We start from the raw sequence: 25,049 nt of genomic DNA, 5'->3' as shown, positions 1-25,049 counted from the left end.
AGTGAGAGAGATCGAGGGAGAGAGAGAGAGAGAGAGAGAGAGAGTGGGAGAGATAGATAGAGAGTGGGAGAAATAGACAGATATATAGATAGATAGTTCGATAAATATACGATAGATGGATAGATAAATGGATAGATAGATAGATAGATAGAGATAAAGAAAGGCAGATGGTTGCAGAGAGATAGAAATGGAGAGAGATAGAAGTAGATTGAGTGAGAGAGAGAGATAGATAGAGAGAGAGAGAGTGGGAGAGATAGATAGATAGATAGATAGATAGAGAGAAAGATAGATGGATAGAGATAGAGAGAGAGAGAGAGAGTGGGAGAGATAGATAGATAGTGAGAGAGATAGAGAGAGTGGGAGAGATAGATAGATAGATAGATAGATAGATAGATAGAGAGAGAGAGAGAGGTATGAACATACTGGTTACATAATATAATATGCAACAATCTTAAATCTGGCTGTTTTCTCCTTTATTACGCTAACACACAAAAGAGTGCTGATCAGTACTTACTCACGGACTCACTCTCTCTCTCGCACACACACACACACACACACACACACACACACGCACACACACGCACATATACAAATACAATTTCTACAACTACGACTGCGACGACGAGGAAACGATTTATTCTGATGAATCGCTGGGTGGAAGGGGAGAGAATTAATAGAAACAGGAAAACTAGATGAGCAGACGAACCAAGAAACAAAAGCAGGGAAGCCGCGCGGCGTTAGACGGAACGCGTTGCTTTTTTGGTCTTTGGTTGTTGTAGATTATGCCAAATCTCTGGAGCTATTCGGTACGGATGGGTTAGTGCCATAGTTGTTGTTGTGTGTGTTATTTATATCCGGTATCTGTGACACCCTTGGATACGAGGAGCGCAATGACGACGGGTCATTATCGAGTGCGTCTATTTTGAAAAGCGAGTGACAATAGATTATACAGGACTTATTGTCGATAGCACAAACATATCACCATTCATTCATTCATTCATTCATTCATTCAGCCATTCGTCCATCCCCTTGGCGCTTGCTAATACGAATCGCCCGTTGGAGTTAGCCATTATCATTACGTCGGTGCATTGGTCAGTTGAATAAGTAATAAGGACGGAGCGATAACATAATGTTACGACTTGATGGTCACTTTCTTGTTATTCTTGTACCGTCAGCAATCACTGACAAATCGCAGTTTGGATTTTTTGGAAAAGAAAACAAAAAAAAGCAAGATAAGAACCAAAATAATTTTAAAAAGACAAAGCAAAAATCAAATTAAAAACAAAAACAAAAAAAAAACAAAAAAAAAAAACAAAACAAACAAAATAAAACAAACCAACAAACTTTTACTTGACTTCAATAGATTTAAAGTGTGAAACATTCTCAAACCAAAGACTTCTTACGGTTAAAAAAAAAATTAAACTGTTATAAAATCTTTTAAAATTAGAATTTGTGGTTGACAGTTTGGGGGGGGGGGGGGGGGGGGAATTTGCAGCCATATATTATTATGAAGTCAAAAAATTCGGGCTAAATTGTAAATATAGATTTTGTCTGCTTATGACCTTTCTACGTTGTCAATGAAATTCTATATTTATCCTTATTCTAGTGTACACTGAAAAAAAAAAGCATTTTATTTTTTTTTAACTTTTGATCACAAATCTCGACGTTCAAATATCGATCGAATTAAATGAGTTTTATATTGTCAAAACATATCAAACCTGGGACGTCTTTGTTGTTGTTGTAGACAAGCTGAGGGTGAGTTAAATTGATCAATATTACTTTTGAGGACGGGTTTTCTGAGCAATTTTTTAATACAATGTTTTTCGGTGCGTGCCCGTGTTATTATTAGCTCCACTCCTTTTATTATGCAGGGACGTGCGAGATGCTCTAAGTAGAGTGATTGTTGTTGTTATTATTATCATTGTTCCCATTCCAGGGAGTTGATCTTTCTGGCTGTTACAATATTTAATATCCATGAGACAAAGCGTTATTGTGGTCGTCGTTGTTCCCTCTCGTTCTCCTCGCCTGGACTGGAAGACAGTTAGCGTAGTCCTTGTGTACTCCAATACTTGATCACGGATGCATGGATTGTGAGTATTACAACTTACTTCTATTCATTTTATCACAAGACCTGTCTATTTGAAATTTAAATAACAATGTGAAATTGAATGCGAGCTTCGATTTAATAATGAAAACCGTTAATGGGGACGTCAGGGTCAATTGTGGATTTGTAAATTTAATTTTGTGACAACACATTTTATCTCCTAAAAATTATGAATGTTAAAATTTTCAAGTAGTTTAAATGTTGCTGCTCGAAACTGGAATAAAAAAGCAACAACGTGAAATTTAATGTGAGCTTCAATTTTATCAACGAAAACAGATAATCTGGACGTTTCGGATTTTCCTTTTATGAACAAAACAGGATGAATGAAACACTACAGACGAATGAGATAATGTGGTAGTGACGTTGTTAAGTTTCTCATTCGTCTGTAGTGTTTCATTCATCCTGTTTTGTTGATACAGGGGAATCCCGAAACGTCTGCATTATCTGTTTTCGTGTATTAAATTAAAACTCAGATTCAATTTCACATTGTAATTCATTTCTTCGAGCTTAGGCAGCAACATTTACAGGAATTGAAAATTTTAACATTCGTAATTTGTAGTCACTATAGTTAACTTGAAATAATCAACAATTTGTCATGACAATGATGAAATAACACTTGAAAATCCCGGACATGATGTAGTCTGACATCCGTTTTCATTTTTACATCGTTGTCATGACTTGGAGATGCTCATGAAGTTCTGTTGTTCTTAACATAGAGGTAGGGATCAGAAATGGATGGAGTGACAGTGATTTTTGGTTGGGTTTCTTTTGTTTGAATCCCCAGGAATTTGACACACCCAAAACTGGCTGTCATTGTGTTAGATTAATTTTGTGAACATAAAAAAACATATTGATGCTATGTGTTTATGTGAAATACTCACAACATCCGCCAGCCAGATTGAAATATCTGCACACAAAGCTGTGTGTAACCTTAAACGTTTATATCCGGCTGGCCGATGTTGTGAATGTTTTACATAAACGCATATCATCAATTGGTTGCATTTATGAAGGATGTTATGCTTCTCACAGGACATTGCCAAATTCTAACTAAACTATTTTGGCATTTTAGCCAGAAAAATAATTCACCTCAACTTTTCATAAATTAAAATTTACCATCCACTTGTATAAAAGTCTATAATTTAACACAAATTCAAATTCATCTTCCTTCCTGATGTTGAGTGTTACTGCTCGCTAAGGACTCGTGTAAAGCGCCTTGAATACATTTAGTGGATGTTACACTAAATAAAATATCAAATTTATTGTTTGCTTGTTTTTGTTTGTTTGTTTTTTTTCCAAGATTTCTCCTAAGTCTCAAGTGCTTGTCTAGTTGAGAATTTGGAAGGCAACACAGGTGTAGTTAGACGGGTATTTCTTTTTTACGAAACCCGTCGAAAACCCGCCGAAAACCAAAGTCTTAGGTTCACTTCCCTGAATCTCAGTCTCACTCCCCACTGTTGCCAACTTCCCATAACTTTGTTGGATATTGTCGGGTTTTGGCGGGTTTCGTAAATAAGTAATTGCTTTTTTTACGCAACCCGCCGAAACCCAGTCCCAGGTTCACTCCCCAATGGTGTACACTTCCCTGAGTCCAAGACTCACACCCCACTGCTGCCTGCTTCCCATAACGTTGTCGGGTTTTATCGGGTTTTGTCGGGTTTCGCCTGGTTTGTCAAAAAGAAACACCATAGACAGACAAGTGTGTATTGCTACTGCATTTTCCTGTCGGGTTTATTCATTCTATCGATGCTGTGCGCTTGGCTAAGAAACTCACAATATTGCCATCCGGAGATATAACCGACTAACACTCACAACACTGTGTGTAACCTTGAACGTTTATAGTCTGGATAATACAGTTTAGTGAATTTTACAAATAAAAGTGGCTGGCAAAGAACAATGACAAAGACCTGAGTGACGTCAAATTCGTTCTATCTATATAACATCTGTTTTTGTATTTACAGGTACAGGTATTGTTGTAGGGTCGGGTGGTTGAAACTCGGCATATTCTTGTTTTGTGTGTGTGTGTGTGTGTGTGTGTGTGTGTGTTGGGGGGGGGTACACAAATGAGACAATACTTGTTAATTTCGTCTAAAACTATTGGAGGGAATCTGTAGACTTGTCATGTCTAATTGTTGTTGTGCAAATATCATGGACTGGCTCACTGTCGTACTCTGGAAAAACACGGATTAAACAATTTAGCCAGAAAACTCGTCCTTCAAATATGGGTCGATTTAAATGGTCTTGGTAAAAAAACTCTCAAACCTGGGACCTTTTTGAATATATCGATAATTGAAGGACGATTTTTGTCGTCAAAGTCTTAACTATGTGTCTTTCCGGAGTATTTTTTTTCACTGGTTAATTTCTAGTTGAAAACAGAGAATCAAAACTCAGGATCCAATTGACAAGACACCCTCCACCTGGCCGAGAGAGAGAGAGAGAGAGAGAGAGAGAGAGAGAGAGAGAGGGAGAGAGAGAGATAGAGAGAGATAGAGAGAGAGAGAAAGAGGGAGAGAGAGGGAGAGTGGGAGAGAGAGAGGAAGAGAGAGAGGGAGAGATAGAAAGAGAGAAAGAGAGAGGGAGAGAGAGGGAGAGAGAGAGAGGGGGGGGGGGAGGGAGAGAGAGAGGGAGAGAGAGAGAGGGAGAGAGAAAGAGGGAGAGGGAGAGAAACAGGGAGAGAGAGAAAGAGAGAGGGAGAGAGAGAGAAAGAGAGAAAGAGAGAGGGAGAGAGAGGGAGAGAGAGAGGGGGAGAGGGAGAGATAGAGAGGGAGAGAAAGAGAGAGAGAGGAAGAGGGAGGGAGTGAGAGAGATAGAGAGGGAGAGAGAGAGGGAGAGAGAGAAAGAGAGAAAGAGAGAGGGAGAGAGAGAGGAAGAGGGAGGGAGGGAGAGATAGATAGATAGATAGATAGATAGATAGAGAGAGAGAGAGAGAGAGAGAGAGAGAGAGAGAGAGAGAGAGAGAGAGAACAGCGAGAGGTCGCACAACCGACGGAGCTATCCAGCTACACAAACATATTTTTTATTCTCTGTTTTCATCTGGCGCTTCTCCATACCCTATTTTAAAGTAAATAAATAAATAAATAAAATTCATAAAATGAATTCATTCCCAAGGGAAACGTTTTCTTTAGGATCTATTCCAAGGGAAGACTGGAATAACCCAGGCGTCAGCCGCAGTTCAGCGCCGCAAGGTGAGCTAGGGCGAGGTGACTTGCTCAAGGTCCCACAACGTGGCGTGTAGTCAAATTCTGTACCTTTCGGGTACGAAGCAAAGACCGTACCGCTGAGCCAGGCTGTCCATTTCTCATCATTCTTGATACAAGTGGCCGCCCCACAACTTTTCGGACTGGTCAATTACTGGGTAGGGACTTGAAGACCGACCACCTCAATAGGGAAGAAAACTGTGATGTCAAAATAAAACTGGTTCCTATTTCATAGGAAGTGTAAACCCAATCTTCCAGAGGACTGGATGAATACCTTGTATAATTCATCTTCTAGTATCAGAGAGATGGCATCTTGTTTTCTAGTCCAAATATATTCTGGTCGTCAATAAAGATCTTCCATCCTCTCTCTTTTACGTCACGTGATTCTTAGAATCTGCCTGTAGGCCGCTACTCAGGTCATTGTTATTGTATTTTGCCATCCATGTTTATGAGTAATTCTCACTAAACTGTATTAACCAAACTATAAACGTTTAAGGTTACACATAGTTTTGTGTGTTGGTCCGTTTTACCTCCGGATGGCAATGTTGTGAGTTTCTTAGCCAAGCGCACGACATCCTGCTACTAAAATAGTCATAGCACATTACGATTCAATATTATGTGACCTATTTATTATTAGTTCTATGAAGGACTGGTTACATTCAAAAAGTTGAGCTGTTATATAGCGCAATGTCCACTAAACGTGCTCAAAGTGCTTTACAAAGGGTCCCTGACCAACAGTAACACTTAACATGTAGGCCGAGACATGACACCTGTTAGGCGATATTACAATTTTTTTCCGACAGAGACAACGCTGTTAACGGCCAGGTACACCAGAGTAAGGTGAGAGAATGTGAGTAAAGAGTCTTTTCAAAGGACTCAACTATGCGCTGAGCAAGGCTCAGACCCAGGACCTTCCGATCTGAAATCGAGTGTCATACCACAAGACCAAATAGCCATAACATACACACTTCCAAGGATTTAGGAACCACAAAGTAGCTATTTTAGGATACTTGCTGTAAAATAATTTTCTGGCCAAATTCCAAATTGTGTTTTTGTATTTGTTTGGCATGACTTACTTGACTTAGATGCCTTTCGCGTCTCGACCGAAAGATCGGGTCGCCTTGGCTGTTTCCAGTATTTCCTGTGTGAGGTGTCTCCAATATTGCCGGTCCTCTGCTAGGGTTCTCAGATTTTCAAGGTCCCCTGCCGTTATGAGACTAATGCTTTGTCCAAGTGTTGTGAGGTTTTTGTTTAGGATCACGGGGAGTGTTGTGATCGGTCTTCCTCTGAAAAGGTTCCCGTGTTTTTGGAAGTTCGAAAGAAGTTCGAAAAGTCATTCCAAAACCAACGACTCATATTGAGAACGCAATCCCTAGAGAAATCGCCTATGCATATGATGTCGATTTTATTGGATCAACACCAGCAAATATAGACATCATACAAAATACCCTCATGAAATATAACCTCCAAGTCAATGCCAATAAAACCGAATTTACAACAATATCGAGGAACAAAGAGGAATGGAAAAGAACAAAGAAAGTCGGCTCACTAATTGGAGACACCGAGGATGTACAAAGAAGAAAACAGCTATCAAACGCCGCACTCAGTAAACTCACCAATGTATGGATTAGAGGTGACAAAATAAAGAGAAAAACCAAACTGAAACTGTACCATGCTCTTGTAAAACCGGTACTTCTGTATAACTGCGGCACTTGGGCGTTGACAAAATCCGAAGAAGAACATCTGGATGCCTTCCATCGCACACAGCTAAGAAGGGTACTGGACATCAAATACCCCAAAAAGATCTCAAATGAATCACTCTATAAGATCACAAAAGAAAGACCAATCTCCCTTGACATTTTACAACAACGATGGCAACTTCTCGGTCACATACTACGCAGGGACAAAAACATACCAGCAAACCAAGCCATGTCGGGATACTTCCAAAAACTTTGTTTGGCATAATACTGGAAAATGTATTAAATCTGACAAAGTTACAGCCAATACATTGCCGTACTCTGGAGAAAACCCATATTTTAAAATTTGGCCAGAAAACTCGTCCTTCAAATATGGATCGATTTAAATGACCCTCATCTTGACAAAAACTCTCAAACCTGGGACTTCGAGAGGTCTTCAAGGAACTCCCAGGTTTGAGAGTTTTTGTCAAGATGAGGGTCATTTAAATCGATCGATATTTGAAGGACGAGATTTCTGGCCAAATGATCAAATATGGGTTTTTCTAGAATACGACAGTAGAGACATGAACTGGAAAATCTCTTTGGATCTTTCCTGTCATATCACAGCTCCCTACAGGGACCGTGTTTGGATTCCGGTGTGTCAATTATATATAATGTCTATTCCATCAAGGCCAAATATATATATATATATATATATATATATATATATATATATATATATCTTTCTCTCTCTCTCTCCCTCTCCCTCTCTCTCTCCCCCCTCTCTCTCCCTTTCTCTCTCTCTCTTTCTCTCTCTCCTACTCTCTCCTTCTCTCTCTATCTGTCTCTTTCTCTCTCACTCTCTCCTTCTCTCTCTCTCTCTCTCTCTCTCTCTCACCACCACAGACACACACACCCACATAACACAACATGAGAATGAGAGAAACTATTCAAGCGGTCTCGGGTTCAAACCCCGTCGTTAGAACTCGAAAACAAACAAGCAAAAGAAATAGACCCGAGTATTCAATGAATTGTTTAGAATGTAGATGGTGTGCGCTTGGCTAAAAAAACCCTCACAACATTGCCATCCGGAAATATGACGGACCAACACACTAAACTATGTGTAAACTTACCTTGAACTTTGATAGTCTGGTTAATACAGTTTTGTGAGAATTACTCATAAAATGGATGGATGGTTAAAAACAATAACAAAGACCTGAGTGACGTCAACTTCATTCTATCTATAGAAAGAACATTTACGTCACTCAGTTCTTTGTTATTGCTTTGAGACAGCCATTTTGGTGATTAACTCTCACTTTACAGCTTCGGCCGATCCTATTCCTTGTTGCTGTGAAGATTCTCCAAGTGTCTCTGTCTTGTGCCTTGTCTCCGGTGTTTGGTCGCCCAGCCAGGGCTGTTCGATTTTCAATTGGAACCACTTTTTGTTGCTGTGAACGTTATAAAGAGGAAGTGACGTCGTGACTTTGGAACGCCAGCTTTGTGTCAAATGTATGACCTGTTTACCTCACTAATGACAATGCTAATGATAATATTTGACCTTTCGACTCATAACAATCATGAGATCTCGGGTTCGATCCCTATTCGAGGCAGGTTGAATTATTTGGACGATTTTCCATTGTATTTTCCATTTGCTTTCTCTGCCGCTGGTTCAAAGGTCATAAACACCTCATCGGATTTCTATCTCACACCAGTGCCTGCCCCCCCACCCAATTTGTCACCCCATACACACCTCATCGGATTTCTATCTCACACCAGTGCCTGCCCCCCCCCACCCAATTTGTCACCCCATACACACCTCATCGGATTTCTATCTCACACCAGTGCCTGCCCCCCCCCCACCCAATTTGTCACCCCATACACACCTCATCGGATTTCTATCTCACACCAGTGCCTGCCCCACCCCCACCCAATTTGTCACCCCATACACACCTCATCAGATTTCTATCTCACACCAGTGCCTGCCCCCCCCCCACCCAATTTGTCACCCCATACACACCTCATCAGATTTCTATCTCACACCAGTGCCTGCCCCCCCCCCCCCCCCACCCAATTTGTCACCCCATAAACACCTCATCAGATTTCTATCTCACACCTGTGCCTGCCCCCAATTTGTCACCCAGAGATTCATTTCACATTTAATATTATAACATCATGTAATATCATTGAGTGAGCTCGAAAAGTGCGAATTAATTAATTTTGAATACCAAGGTCATTTATCAATTTGGCCAAGGCAACGATATATTAATGCGCCTTTAGATTAATGAGTTCGTGAATTGTCTGTTTCGTCATTTTGATTCACGTAAATCGACGAATTTGTCACAGGAATTTTAAATATTATACTTAGGTAACACCGATGGTGTGGATGGTATTAATCATATTGTTGTTGTTGTTCGGGGTTTCTGTGTTGTGAGGGATAGACAATGCAATCATTCGATGCCCAAAGGTCAAAGGTTAGATATTATATGATATAATTAATTATATTGATGGGATTTCTATGTGGGCGACGGGAATGGGGTGACCTTGTTTCTTTGTGTTCAAACCTGACCCAAGGTCCGTGAACGGTATCATATCAGATTGGTTTGACTATTTAGACCCAGCGCCTTTCGCTTCCTGGTCATACGATTAAGACGCCTCGGCCGCCTATTCTATGCTCTGTGTGAGATCCCTCCACCGTATATCGGTCTTCTGCCATAGATCTTGATCTGAGACAGACGGTCTTCCGCTGAATCTATTTTATGATGACTTTTAACGTGTTCGAATTCCTTGTTTAGCAGGGTGGGAATGGGATGATCTATAACAACTTTCCATTTCTCGAGGTCATTGGTCACATGCCAAAATGTGCTCAAAGTGACCCACATTGTCAATGTGTTTACGGCTTCTGAAATATCTAGCATCACGATTGGTCATTTTGTTCAGCTTGACACATGTGTATGTTTACAACTTTCATAAACAAAGCAGCGTGTTTACATTTGTTCAGAAATATCCAATCGTTGGACAGCAACAAGGCATGTGATTGATGACTTGTTCGGACAAAAAAACCCCCTGAATATAGATCGCTCCCATTGGCGGTTTGAACATTCCAAAGCTTTGGCCAATCAGAATATTTCCTGCCATTTTGCCCGTTCCATCCCCTTCACTATTTTATTCTATCCAAAAAAGGCCCGTCAAACATCGTTACTTCCATAGCAGCAAGCTGTAGTACCTATGCTAGACACGTTGGTCAATTCCACAGTTAGTGAGTAGTTATCACAATATTTTGACACACTGGGGTGGAATTTAGTAGATAATGAATGCATTTACTCAATTTCATAATAATGGTAAAAAGTTATAGATAGTATGCGCTTGGCTAATCATCTCACAACATTGCCATCCGGAAATATAAAGGACAAACACAGAAAACTATGTGGAACCTCGAACGTTTATAGATAGTGTGCACTTGTCTAAGAAACTCATAACATTGCCATCCGGAAGTAAATATCTGTAACCTTGAATGTTTATAGTCTGGTTAAATATAGTTTATTGAGAATTACTCATAAACATGGATGGCAAAAAAAAACCCCAACAAAACAAATAAAACAATAGCAAAGACCCGAATGACGTCACCGTCGTTCTATCTATATAATTAATAAGGCAATCCCGAATGGCACCCATTTACATTGGGAAAACAAAAAGACAAAAACAAATGGCTTCATACGACTCGAAGCCAAAAGTTGTTTTGACGGAAGCCAGTGGCTTATTGACTATCAAAAGCCATGCAGCGATTTGCCAGGAAAACCATCTACAAATGACACGTATCTATTAAAACACAGCAAACACCATCTTTACAAATGACACGTATCTATTAAAACACAGCAAACGCCATGTTTACATCACCTCTGGAAACCGCACGAGCTTTGCCATGATCAATTCCCTGTTATCTGTTGTGTAACCTTGTCATTATCCAGCCTGTTGTTTCTAAAGTGTTTTAACCCTGTCGGGGCGGGTTTCAAATTTAACCTCAGGTGACGTCACATTTTAACGATGCTATGCGTTTAGGTAAAATACTCATAAAATCCACCAGCCGGGTATATTGTACCTACACACAAAACTGCGTGTAACCTTGAACGCTAATCGAAGTTATGCTTTTAAGTAAAATACTCACATTAGCCGCCACCCTGATATACCGTACCAATAGACAATAAACTATGTGTAACCTTAAACGTTGATAGTCTGATTGATAGAAATTAGTGAGAACTAATCATAAAAAAATGACTGTCTAAAAACAATAACAAAGAGCTGAGTGACGTCAAATTTGTTCCATGTATAGATAGAATGAAGTTGACGTCACTTAGGTCTTTGTTATTGCTTTTTGCCATCCGCGTTTATGAGTAATTCTCACTAAACTTTATTATCCAGACGATAAACGTTCAAGGTTACACATCATTTTTTGGTTTGGCCCGTTGTATTTCCGGATGGCAATGTTGTGAGCTTCTCAAGCGCATACTATCTATACATTCAGTTTCGCCGTTAATAGGTTAAGCTACAGACATCTCCAGTGGTGAGGGAGAAGGGGGGGGGGGTCATGAATGAAGATAATCATATCATTAAATTGCCAGAGAGGCGTCGGAGAGCGTTTGTTTGAGTCAAACGGACAAGGTTAAAAATAAAAATATTGATAAAACGCCAAACTCTAAAAGAAAAAATAAATACATGTTGACGATTTTGGTCAGAAAACTCGTCCTTCAAATATCGATCGATTAAAATGATTCTCATCTGGTGAAAACCACTCAAACCTGAGGCTTCATAAAAGTCTTCAATAACGTCCCGGGTTTGAGAGTTTTTGATAAGACCAGGATCATTTTAAGTCATCGATATTTCAAGGACGAGTTTTCTGGCCAAATTTTAAAATATATTTTCTATATTTTATCTCAGCTCAACAGTACGGGGAACAATCAAATACTGAAATAGCTAGAATCGATTACAACTCGTTATCACACGATTATTCCAGTTATTTGGCATTCTATTATATTCTATTCTATTCTATTTTTCTTCTTGTTATGACAAAGGAATGAAGTCGACGTCACTCAGGTCTTTGTTATTGTTTTTATACCGGCAGTTAAAATGATAAGTTTTCATAACTCTGTCTATAGATAGAACGACGTGACGTCACTCAGGTCTTTGTTACTGTTCTTTTCTATTCATGTTTATGATTAATTCTCACTAAACTGTATGAACCAGACTGTAAAAGTTCATGGTCTTCTGAGCCAAGCGCATACTATCTATAGATAGAATGAAGTTGACGTCACTCGGGTCTTTGTTACTGTTCTTTGCCATCCACGTTTATGAGTAATTCTCACTAAGCTAGACATTTCGAAGTTGACGTCACTCAGGTCTTTGTTATTAATTTTTTTGCCATCCGCGTTTATGAGTAATTCTCACTAAACTATTAACCAGACTATAAACGTTCAAGGTTACACATAGTTTTGTGTGTTGGTCCGTTATACTCCCGGATGGCAATGTTGTGAGCTTCTTAGCCAAGCTCATAATACCTTCTATTAACCAGACTGTAACAGTTCATGGTCTTCTTAGACAAGCGCATACTATCTATAGATAGCTAAGAAGCTCACAACATTGATATCACTTCATTTCCTTTTATTATCAACATATGTGCTTGCTCCATTCACTTCTCTGCAATAAAAAGAAGAACCCCTCCCCCCACCCGCCAAACCCCCCTCCCCCCCCAATGTTCCCGTTGGGTTCTTTCCTCATATCTTTCCCTGTGTTGGATACATCCAAAGGACATAATCTCTAACAGACGTATGTTGGATACATCCAAAGGACACAATCTCTAACAGACGTATGTTGGATACATCCAAAGGACATAATCTCTAACAGACGTATGTTGGATACATCCAAGGGACATAATCTCTAACAGACATATGTTGGATACATCCAAGGGACATAATCTCTAACAGACGTATGTTGGATACATCCAAAGGACACAATCTCTAACAGACGTATGTTGGATACATCCAAGGGACACAATCTCTAACAGACGTATGTTGGATACATCCAAGGGACATAATCTCTAACAGACGTATGTTGGATACATCCAAGGGACACAATCTCTAACAGACGTATGTTGGATGCATCCAAGGGACACATTCTCTAACAGACGTATGTTGGATACATCCAAGGGACATAATCTCTAACAGACGTATGTTGCATACATCCAAGGGACATAATCTCTAATAGACGTGTATTGGATACATCCAAGGGAAACAATCTCTAACAGACGTATGTTGCATACATCCAAGGGACATAATCTCTAACAGACGTGTGTTGGATACATCCAAGGGACACAATCTCTAACAGACGTATGTTGGATACATCCAAGGGACACAATCTCTAACAGACGTATGTTGGATACATCCAGGGGACATAATCTCTAACAGACGTATGTTGGATACATCCAAGGGACACATCCTCTAACAGACGTATGTTGGATACATCCAAGGGACATAATCTCTAACAGACGTATGTTGGATACATCCAAGGGACACAATCTCTAACAGACGTATGTTGGATACATCCAAGGGACACAATCTCTAACAGACGTATGTTGGATACATCAAAGGGACATAATCTCTAACAGACGTATGTTGGATACATCCAAGGGACACAATCTCTAACAGACGTATGTTGGATACATCCAAGGGACACAATCTCTAACAGACGTATGTTGGATACATCCAAGGGACATAATCTCTAACAGACGTATGTTGGATACATCCAAGGGACATAATCTCTAACAGACGTATGTTGGATACATCCAAGGGACACAATCTCTAACAGACGTATGTTGGATACATCCAAGGGACATAATCTCTAACAGACGTATGTTGGATACATCCAAGGGACATAATCTCTAACAGACGTATTGAGGCTATTTGTTTAAAGTAACATGGTCATCTATGTGTCTATTGTGAGTTGAATTCATCAATCTCTGTGAAATATCACTTTCGTAAGACTTGACTTGTTGGACACAACTAAGAGGCACAATCGATGACAAACGCATTCCCCTTATACTAATAAAACCAGCTAGAAAAACGTTTATTAACAAACATATTTTTCTTGTTTCTTCTTTCTAAATTTCATAACTAGACCTAGGTCTTACAAAATTTCATTTTAGAAAAGAAGAATTGATTTTTTTGAACGTGAAAAAGGTGACCCCGTTTTATAAGAACAAATGTCCTCAAAACGATTATCGATAATCGATTCCATATAAAACTTAAACCGTTCGCGACTTGACTACATATAAACTATTTACATCGATATTACTCCTCCGATATTTATCGAAAATCGTCTACTAAGCGATATAATGCGTTTCGGTAAATAACTCACAACTCTCTCAATCATCATATTGATATAACGAAGTTGACGTCACTCAGGTCTTTGTTATTGTTTTTTTTTTGCCATCAATGTTAATAAGTAATTATCACTGTATTCACTGTATTAACTAGATTATAAACGCTCAAGGTTTCACATAGTTTTGTGTTGCTCCGTTATATTTCCGGATGGCAATGTTGTGAGCTTCTTAGCCAAGCGCATGCTATCTATAACGTACCAACACACAAAACTGTGTGTATCCATGAACGTTTATAGTCTGATTGATATAACTTAGTGAGAACTATTCATAAAAAGGTTGTCTGGAAATGATAACAAACAGATGAGTGACATCAATTTTTTCATTCTCTATGATTTATAGATGCTGCGTGCTTGGCTTAAAAGCTCACAACATTGCCATCCGGAAATATTACAGACCAGCAAACAAAACTATGAGTAACCTTGAACATTTATTGTCTGAAGGATAGAATTTAGTGAGAATTAATCATAAAAATGGATGCCTAAAATCAATAACAAAGAGCTGAGTTACATTCACTTTTCGTTCCTTCTATAGATAGTATGCGTTTGGCTACGAAACTTACAACGTTGCCATCCGGGAGTATAACGGATCAACGTACAAAACTATGTGTAACCTTGAACGTTTATAGTCTGGTTAATACAGTTAAGTGAGAATAACTCATAAACTCGGATGACAAAAAGCAATAACAAAGACCCGAGTGACGTCATCTTCGAACTAGGCATTGGTTTCTTTTATTTGTTGAATAAAAAACAATAAACAAAAATGAGACATCAGATGACACGGGTTTGTTTATCCAGAGTATTTTACTTACACAAATATCATCAATAGACAACATGGATTTTTACACAGGCTTTTAGATTCAATTCGACCTCCCGTCTGTGAGGTGAAAAGATGAAAGAATCCATTAGGATCAAAGTTCTCCAAGATTCCATGTCTAAGGCGTCATCGTTTGGTCTCTTCACCGTATGTGTGACTGCTTGGATATAGAACGTTATGGCATTGGCTTGGTGGCTGGTTGGTATTCCATGCTAGAAAGCTGTAGCGACACAAACAATTCTCTATGACTTTCTTGTTTTCTTGTTTTTTTTTTTTTGTTTTCTTGTTTTCTTATTTTCTTGTTTTATTTACGTTCTTATTATTATCATGACATTGACTTTTCTCCAACTTGTCTTATATTACTCGTATTTTAATATTGGTGGCAACTTCTGTGTCACGCATTAATTTTTCTTCTTCTTCTTCTTCTTCTTCTTCTTCTTCTTCTTCTTCTTCTTCTTCTTCTTCTTCTTCTTCTTCTTCTTCATCATCTCTTCTTCTTCTTCTTCTTCTTCTTCTTCTTCTTCTTCTTCTTCTTCTTCTTCTTCTTCTTCTTCTTATTATTATTATTATTATTATTATTATTATTATTATTCTCCATCATCATCATCATCATCATCATCATCATCATCATCATCATCATCATCAGCCAGCCCGACGTATTACCGTATTGAAGTGATAGGTTTGATATACTGGTCAATGAAGCAGTGGTCAACAGGTCATCTGGCATCGATCACAAGTCCACACACACACACACACACACACACACTCACACACACGCACACACGCCTTACCGATTAATCAATCTTTGATATGGAGCCATCAATAAAACCAAGACAGATCGATAGAGCGTAATCAATAATGACAACATTAACCCTATCCAGGCCAGATTCGTTTCCATCAGAAATGACAGATTTCTCATCAAAACAAGGAACATGTATATACATTTTTCTCTAAGTGATTCGCCTATATTTGTTGATAATTACAAGAAATGTACGGCTATGTGGTCTTGTGGTATGACACCCGCCTTCGGATAGGAATGGTCTGGGTTTGGAGAAGGCTCTTTCCTCACATTCTCTCGCCGTACTCAGGTGTAAAATGAGTACATGGCCGTTAACAGCGTTGTCCCTGTCGAAAAAATGTAATATCGCCTAACAGCGTTATCTTTGTCCGAAAAAATTATAATATCGCATAACAGACATCATGTAGTGTTGCTGTGGCCAGGGACCCCTTGTAAAGCGCTTTGAGCACGTTTAGTAGATATTGTATATAAAAGCTGAATTAAGAGAAGAAAAAAAAGCTCAATTCATGTTTGTACCCTAGTCACGTGATAGCCAAGGACCTGACCACGTGTGCATGAAAGGTGCCAGACAAAGCTAGAAAGGAAAATACATGAAAAAAAACCCCATCCCAAACAGTCTACCTCGACTGGGGATCGAACCAAAGACCATCTGACTTTCAGTCAGACGTGCTGCCATTACACCACAGAGGCTCCCGTAGTTGATAGCACGTCTGACCGGTAATCAGAAGATCTGAGGTTCGATCCCCAGTCGAGGTAGACTTATTGTTTGGGATGTTTGTTGTTTTTCTTGTACTTTTCTGTCTTGCTTTGTCTGGCACCTTTCATACACACTTGTTCAGATCTTTATCTTACACCGGTGCCTGGTCCTTAGTGTCTTAATCAGGTGTAAAATTATGGAAAGCTAATTACTGGTTATGAGACAATGATGTCTCTATAGAAAAAGATCGGTAATATCTCCTTTCAGTTGTTATGTATCGTTCTACATGTCATTGTTGCTGTTGGCTTGAGACACATTGTCAAGCGCTTTGAGCAGTGAGCTACATTATTAGGTATTCCGCTATATATAAAAGTTCATGTTTTTTGTTGTTCTGAATGACGTTTGATTCACATTGCTGACAGCAGGCCAGGGCTCTCTTGGCAAAAAAGAAGGTTTAGGGCCAACCCACACCGGAGATTGACTCCGACGACCCGGCACTGCCGTCTTGCGGTTAAAGATGTCGGGCACGGACAAAATACTAAGAATAAAGAGAATAGACGCTAGACCTACCCATATCTAACACCCGACGTCCTCTGTCGTTTTTTTTTCTCGAGCTTGGTATGGGTAGGTCTAGCGGCTCTTCTCTTTATTCTTAGTATTTTGTCCGTGCCCGACGTCTTTATCCGGAAGACATTAGAGGACAGCAGTGCCGGGTCGTCGGAATCAGTTTCCGGTGTGGGTTGGCCCCAAGTCTACTGATACGATCAGATCATGATTTGCAGACATTGTGGTTTGAAAGAAACGCATTGTTGGCGTTAAAGGGTTAATGTTTACTATCCAACTCTGACGTCACAGAAAGATATCCTGGCTGTGACAATGGACTCTCGTTTACCGATATTTGAGTTGTGTCCGAGTTGTGTCCGGTCAAGGTCGAGGCTTGTCGGTGTTCAGACATTCTCATTGGCTGAGCTCCATCGCCACTTGTTTTTTATGCATCTAACTTTTCTTTCTTATCTTTTGGGGAGCTAAAAAACCCCACATAATGTATTGAAATAAAACTGAGAGAAAAGATCAGTGGACCATTTTACCCACGTTAGGATACGCCACTGCTTGTGTAGAACTCGTGACGTAGGTCTCCAAATTAGGGCCAGAAAAAAATTTACACACCTAAAAAAAACCCCCACAAATTGCGAGCGTAAATGGAAAGATAGAACATAAATTTATCAGATATTAAAGAAAAATAATGTATCTATTTGATGACACAAACCGCACGTCGACAGCTTGAAATCAAAACCAGCGACAAGGTTTTAAACAAAGGACACTGAAAACAAGGTCATAGGGTGTCGAAATTCGGGCAGCCAACCTTATATTAAAGTATCCGGATATATAAAACGAACACACAAAACTATGTGTAACCTTGAACGTTTATAGTCTGGATTATACAGTTTCGAGAGAATTACTCACAAACAAAGATGGCAAAAAACAGCAACAAAGACCCGGGTGACGTCAACTTCATTCTATCTATAGATGGGGCAATCCACACCAGCTGATCGACAAGGTTAAACCCGAAACACGAGCTTTCACGTCAGTTGTCTGATTGGAAGAATCTAGTGAGAACTAATCAGTCGATATGCCGACATGAAAACATTTAGGAAGAGCTGAGTGACGTCAATTTCGTTCTATTTATAACTTCCTTCTTCCAAAGCCCAGCGCCAACCAAGGCCAACTATTCCATTCCACACACCCAAGGTGTCGACACATCGTGAAAGACTGGCACTTTACATAACACATCATTACCCCAACACAAGACATACACACACACACAACACACACACATATACACACACATACACAAACACACAAACACACAAACACATACACACAAACACACACAAATACACACAAACACACAAACATACAAACACAAACACACACACAAACACACACATACACACACACAAACACACAAACACACATACACACACAAACACACACACGTAAACAAACACACACACAAACACACACAATCATATACACACATACACAAACACGTATACACACAAAGACACACACACACCCTGTCAACTCTGACCATTCTGTTCGAGCAATGACCGATGATGACGTCATCCACAGATTAATGAAAGCAATCTTTCCCTTTAATTCCATCCTAGAGTTAATCGCATTATTATAAACCCTGATAGGAAATAATATATGGGCGAGATGTACCTATATGCAGGTCTGATAAGCCAAATAATTATGGGCTTATTGTTATAATGGAAATACTCTCATCATCAAACCAATGCAAAATTTGGCCCTTCACAACAATGTTAAAACAGGCCCACAGTTTACTTCGGTTATCAGACCTTCTAACATGAGGACCTCTCTCTCTCTCTCTCTCTCTCTCTCTCTCTCTCTCCCCTCTAATATATATATATATATATATATATATATATATATATATATATAATATATATATAATAAAAGACCCGTTTTCAAGAATTAGCAGAACAAACAAAGCACATGACAGGTTTCCTAACGAAATCCAATTCGCGGCACACGGTCCGGAAATTCCCGATTCCATTGAAGTCACAGACCCAATATTTGCACGTGCTATTTTGGAATCCCAGCGTGTTGACGGGAATTATAGACACAGAAAGAAGTCTTGGGAAATCAATTCCATTTTAAATCTGTTTGGCGTAACAGGACAGGCGCTACATGGCCAATTCACTGCCTGACTCTGGAAAAAAAAACATTTATTTAAAAAATTTGGCCAGAAAAATCGTCCTTCGATTTAAATGACTTTCATCCTGGCAAAAAACACTCAAACCTGGAATTTCGTTGAAGACTTCGCGAAGTCCCAGGTTTGAGAGTTTTTGACAAGATGAGGGTCATTTAAATCGATCGATATTTGAAGGACGAGTTTTCTGGCCAAATTTTTAAATACGTGTTTTTCCAGAGTCGACAGTTAACGTGTTAATATTCTATTTTGACATGAAATCGTGTTGTTGCCTCCTATAGATAGAATGCGCTTGGCCAAGGAGTTCACAACATTGCCATGCGGAAGTATAACGGACCAACACACAAACTCTGTGTAACTATGAACTTTTATAGTCTGGTTAATACAGTTTAGTGAGAACAACTCACAAACGCGGATGGCAAAAACAATAACAAAGGCCAGAGTGACGTCATCTGCATACTATCTATATAAAACTATAATTAATTGTCAAAGGACAGGATTTTCACCTCAGGGCAAGGTTGACCCAGGGTCATGTTCGGCCTTTGTCTTTCCATGTCAGACAACATTTCACGATTTTATTCAATTGTGACCCACTGCACCATAACGGTATGTCTGGATAAATTGAAAATAGGGAAAGAAAAGTGTGATGTCATAAAACTGGTTCCTATTTCATTGGAAGTGTAAACCCAGTCTTCCAGAGGACTGAATACATACCTTGTGTAATTCATCTTCTAGTATCAGAGAGATGACATCTTATTTTCTAGTCTAGATAAATGCTGGTCGTCAATAAAGATGTTCCTTCCTCTCTCTCCTCCCCCCCCCCTAATCCTAAGAATCTGCCGATATTCTCTGAGTCCTTAACGAAAAGACCCTTTACTTACATTCTCTCACCGTACTCAAGTATAAAATGAATACCTACCTGGTCATTTACAGCGTCGTCTCTGTCTGAAAAAAATTATAACAATATCGCCTTTCAAGCGTCATGTTAAGTGTTGCTGTTGGCTTGGGACCCCTTTGTAAAGCGCTTTGAGCACGTTTAGTGGATATTGCTCTATATAAGTGCTCTACATTTTTTTCAGAAGGGGGGGGGGGTCAATATTGTTATCTGCCTCTTCTTCTTCTTCTTCTTCTTCTTCTTCTTCTTCTTCTTCTTCTTCTTCTTCTTCTTCTTCTTCTTCTTCTTCTTCTTCTTCGTCTTGTGGAAACCTCCAATATTGTCGAGGATCACTCCACAGTTTGTAGGGTTTTACATTGTAAACTTGTTAAAACTCTACATATTATACTAAAAAAACTACTTAGATTTAAAAAATGACAATGTGACCTCTAGCAATCGCGTGAAGACGTGTTGGAAACTGTGTTCAGCCACATCAGCTCGGAAGTGATTCTACAGTCGGGCAGTGGAAGGGAAAAACGAATACAGGCGAATACAATGATTTCTGCAGCCATTAAGAAATCACCCAGAACGTGACTTTCTTAATTATTTTTAACAATAACGCGTTACTTGTATTCTTTAACCTAAAAGGAAATTCCATTTTGATCACCATTGGCTTTTCGTGTCCTTGGTGTGTCCATGGCAATTTAAAACCGATAACTCTAACTCTTCTGGACAAGAATAATATATCAACTATCATGGATTGCCTGCCCCTGACTTCCTTTAGCTGAAAAGGTCAACAGATGAAGCATCTCTGATTTGGTTACAAAGTCTTATCTCTAAAGTGGGCTGAGTGAGTTTCTATGAAAACCTCGAGTATTTCTATCAAGATTTAGTACGAGGTCTCCCTCTCCACCTTGAAATGGAAACGGTGCTGCTCGAAGCTCGAAGAAATAAATAACATTGTGAAATGGAATGTAAGCTTCAAGCTAATATACGAAGACAGATAAAATGCACGTTTCGGGTTTCCCCTTTATCAACAAAACAGGATGAATGAAACATTACAGACAAATGAGATAATGTGATAGTGGCGTTGTTAAGATGAACAAACAAAACCATTGATGGGGCAGGATCGATGGTTTGTAAAAGTACATCTGACACAGTAACTATGATGTCTCTGTGGCCTTGAACTAAGGTCATGGTTTGTAAAAGTACATCTGACACAGTAACTATGATGTCTCTGTGGCCTTGAACTAAGGTCATGGTTTGTAAAAGTACATCTGACACAGTAACTATGATGTCTCTGTGGCCTTGAACTAAGGTCATGGTTTGTAAAAATACATCTGACACAGTAACTATGATGTCTCTGTGGCCTTGAACTAAGGTCATGGTTTGTAAAAGTACATCTGACACAGTAACTATGATGTCTCTGTGGCCTTGAACTAAGGTCATGGTTTGTAAAAGTACATCTGACACAGTAACTATGATGTCTCTGTGGCCTTGAACTAAGGTCATGGTTTGTAAAAGTACATCTGACACAGTAACTATGATGTCTCTGTGGCCTTGAACAAAGGTCATGGTTTGTAAAAGTACATCTGACACAGTAACTATGATGTCTCTGTGGCCTTGAACTAAGGTCATGGTTTGTAAAAGTACATCTGACACAGTAACTATGATGTCTCTGTGGCCTTGAACTAAGTCATGGTTTGTAAAAGTACATCTGACACAGTAACTATGATGTCTCTGTGGCCTTGAACTAAGGTCATGGTTTGTAAAAGTACATCTGACACAGTAACTATGATGTCTCTGTGGCCTTGAACTAAGGTCATGGTTTGTAAAAGTACATCTGACACAGTAACTTTGATGTCTCTGTGGCCTTGAACTAAGGTCATGGTTCTAGTGTCAGGCTATATCGATAGTATGCGCTTGGCTAAGAAGCTCACAGCATTGCCATTCAGAAATACAACGGACCAACACACAAAACTATATGTGACCTTGAACGTTTATAGTTTGGTTAATACCCCCCCCCCAAAAAAAAAAAAAACAAAAAAAAAACCAAAAAAAAAAAACAACAAAAAAAACAACAAAAACAAAAACAAAAGCAAAACAAAAAAAAAAAACAAAAAAAAAAAAAAAACAAAAAAAAAAAAAAAAAAAACAACAACAACCAAACAAAGACCCGAGTGACGTCAAGGTCATTCTATTTATATGTTAACGATGGTGACGTCAGACGTGTTGATTGACGCTACTCCTGTCCCAACCTGCATCTCATTTCCGTATTTCGTGCCAAACACCTAGAGTCGTCTCCCCTTTGTTGACAGAGCTGACTTCAAACTTCTGCCACTTTTTTAATCCGGAATAATTACGAAATCCCCTCATCTCTCTTCCCCCCCCCCCCAATCTCTCCTTCTCCCTCCCCTCTCCTCCTCCCTCCCCTCTCCTCCCTCCCTCCCCTCTCCTCCTCCCTCCCCTCTCCTCCTCCCCTCCCCTCTCCTCCTCCTCCTCCCCTCTCCCTCCTCCTCCCCTCTCCTCCTCCCTCCCCCTCTCTCCTCCCTCCCCCTCCCCCCTCCTCCCTCTCCTCCTCCCTCCCCTCTCCTCCTCCCTCCCCTCTCCTCCTCCCTCCCCCCCTCCTCCTCCCCTTCCTCCTCTCTCTCCTCCCTCCCTCCCTCCTCCTCCCTCCCCCTCCTCCTCCCTCCCCTCTCCTCCTCCCCCTCCCTCCCCCTCCCTCCCCTCTCCCCTCCCTCCCCTCTCCCTCCCTCCTCCCTCCTCCTCCTCCCCTCCCCCTCCTCTCCTCCTCCTCCCTCCCCCTCTCCTCCCTCCCCCTCTCCCCTCCCCTCCTCCCTCCCCCCTCCCCTCCCTCCCTCCCTCCTCCCTCCCCTCTCTCCTCCTCCCTCTCCTCCTCCCTCCCCTCTCCCCTCCCTCCCCTCTCCTCCTCTCCCCTCCCCTCCCCCTCCCCTCTCCTCCTCCCTCCCCTCTCCTCCTCCCCCCCTCTCCTCCTCCCTCCCTCTCCTCCTCCCTCCCCTCTCTCCTCCTCCCTCTCCCCTCTCCTCCTCCCTCCCCTCTCCTCCTCCCTCCCCTCTCCCCTCCCTTCCCTCCTCCTCCCTCCCCCCCTCCCCCTCCCCTCCCTCCTCCTCCCCTCTCCTCCTCCCTCCCCTCTCCTCCTCCCCTCCCCCTCCTCCTCCCCTCCCTCCCCCCTCTCCTCCTCCCCCTCCCCTCTCCCTCCTCCCTCCCCCCTCTTCCTCCTCCCCTCCCCTCTCCTCCTCCCTCCCTCTCCTCCTCCCTCCCCTCTCCTCTCTCCCTCCCTCTCCTCCTCCCCCCCTCTCCTCCTCCTCCCTCTCCTCCCCCTCTCCTCCCCTCCCTCCCCTCTCCCTCCTCCCCTCTCCTCCTCCTCCCCTCCCCTCCCCTCCCCTCCCTCCTCCCTCCTCCTCTCCCTCCCCCTCTCCTCCTCCCTCCCCTCCCTCCTCCTCCCCTCTCCTCCTCCCCCCTCCCCTCCCTCCTCCTCCCTCCCTCTCCTCCTCCTCCCTCTCCCTCCTCCCCTCCTCCTCCCTCCCCTCTCCTCCTCCCTCCCCTCTCCTCCTCCCTCCCCTCTCCTCCCCCCCCTCTCTCCTCCCTCCCTCTCCCCCTCCTCCCCCCTCCCCCCCCCTCTCCTCTCTCCCTCCCTCTCCTCCTCCCTCCCCTCTCCTCCTCCCTCCCCTCCCTCTCCTCCCTCTCCTCCTCCCCCCTCTCCTCCTCCTCCCCTCTCCTCCTCCCCCCTCTCCTCCTCCCTCCCCCTCTCCCCCTCCCTTCCTCCTCCTCCCTCCCTCTCCCTCCCTCTCCTCTCCCCTCCCCTCTCCTCCTCCCTCCCCTCTCCTCCTCCCTCCCTCCCTTCCCTCCCCTCTCCTCCTCCTCCCCTCCCTCCTCCCTCCCTCTCCTCCTCCTCCCTCTCCCTCCCTCCCTCTCCTCCTCCTCCCTCTCCTCTCCCCCCCTCCCTCTCCCTCCTCTCTCTCCTCCCCTCTCCTCCTCCTCCTCCCCTCTCTCCTCCCTCCCCTCTCCTCCTCCCTCCCTCCCTCCCTCCCTCTCCTCCCCCTCCCCTCTCCTCCTCCTCCTCCTCCTCCCTCCCTCTCCTCCCTCCCTCCTCTCTCCTCCCTCCCCTCTCCTCCTCCTCCCTCTCCTCCTCCCTCCCCTCTCCTCCTCCTCCCTCCTCCTCCTCCTCTCCTCCTCCCTCCCTCCTCCTCCTCCTCCCTCCCTCCTCTCCCTCCCTCCTCCTCTCCCCTCTCCTCCTCCTCCCCTCTCCTCCTCCCTCCCCTCTCCTCCTCCCTCCCCTCTCCTCCTCCCTCCCCCCCTCTCCTCCCTCCCTCCTCTCCTCCCCTCTCCCCCCCTCCCCTCTCCTCCTCCCTCCCCTCCCTCTCCCTCCCCTCCCCTCCCTCCCTCCCTCCCTCCCTCTCCTCCTCCCTCCCCCTCCTCTCCTCCCCTCCTCCTCCTCCCTCCTCCCTCCTCCCTCCCCTCCCCTCTCCTCCTCCCTCCCCTCTCCTCCTCCCTCCCTCTCCTCCCCTCCCTCCTCTCCCCTCCCCTCTCCTCCTCCTCCTCCCTCTCCTCCTCCCTCCCCTCCCCTCCCTCCCCCTTCTCCTCCTCCCTCCTCTCCTCCCTCTCCTCTCTCCTCCCTCTCCCTCCTCCTTCCCTCTCCTCCTCCTCCTCCTCCTCCTCCTCCTCCTCCTCCCCTGCCCCTCCTTTCCCTCCCTCCCCTTTCCCA

The 25,049-nt window shown here is 42.2% G+C and overlaps 1 protein-coding gene across 3 annotated transcripts in view; it reads left to right on the top strand.

Annotated features, from left to right (window-relative positions):
* The first annotated feature begins 698 nt into the window (after positions 1-698).
* LOC144976310 (GTP-binding protein RAD-like) overlaps positions 699-25,049 on the top strand; it is a 116,611-nt gene continuing 92,260 nt past the window's right edge. Inside the window, exons 1-2 of one of the 3 annotated variants that reach the window (XM_078920503.1) lie at positions 699-816; positions 1,872-2,090. In XM_078920503.1, the coding sequence (XP_078776629.1) occupies positions 2,080-2,090 (11 nt within the window). In that variant the 5' untranslated portion in view covers positions 699-816; positions 1,872-2,079. The remainder of the gene's footprint in view (positions 817-1,871; positions 2,091-25,049) is intronic. The other 2 variants (XM_078920504.1, XM_078920505.1) reach the window with 2 other exon arrangements.

Source organism: Berghia stephanieae, chromosome 7 (genome assembly GCF_034508935.2).
Source record: "Berghia stephanieae isolate SIO BIC M18660-M18661 chromosome 7, UCSD_Bste_1.3, whole genome shotgun sequence".
In the NCBI taxonomy this organism is placed as follows: domain Eukaryota; kingdom Metazoa; phylum Mollusca; class Gastropoda; order Nudibranchia; family Aeolidiidae; genus Berghia; species Berghia stephanieae.
The sequence above is the reverse complement of the archived record's forward strand: the minus strand, read 5'-3'. Positions and strand labels throughout refer to the sequence as shown.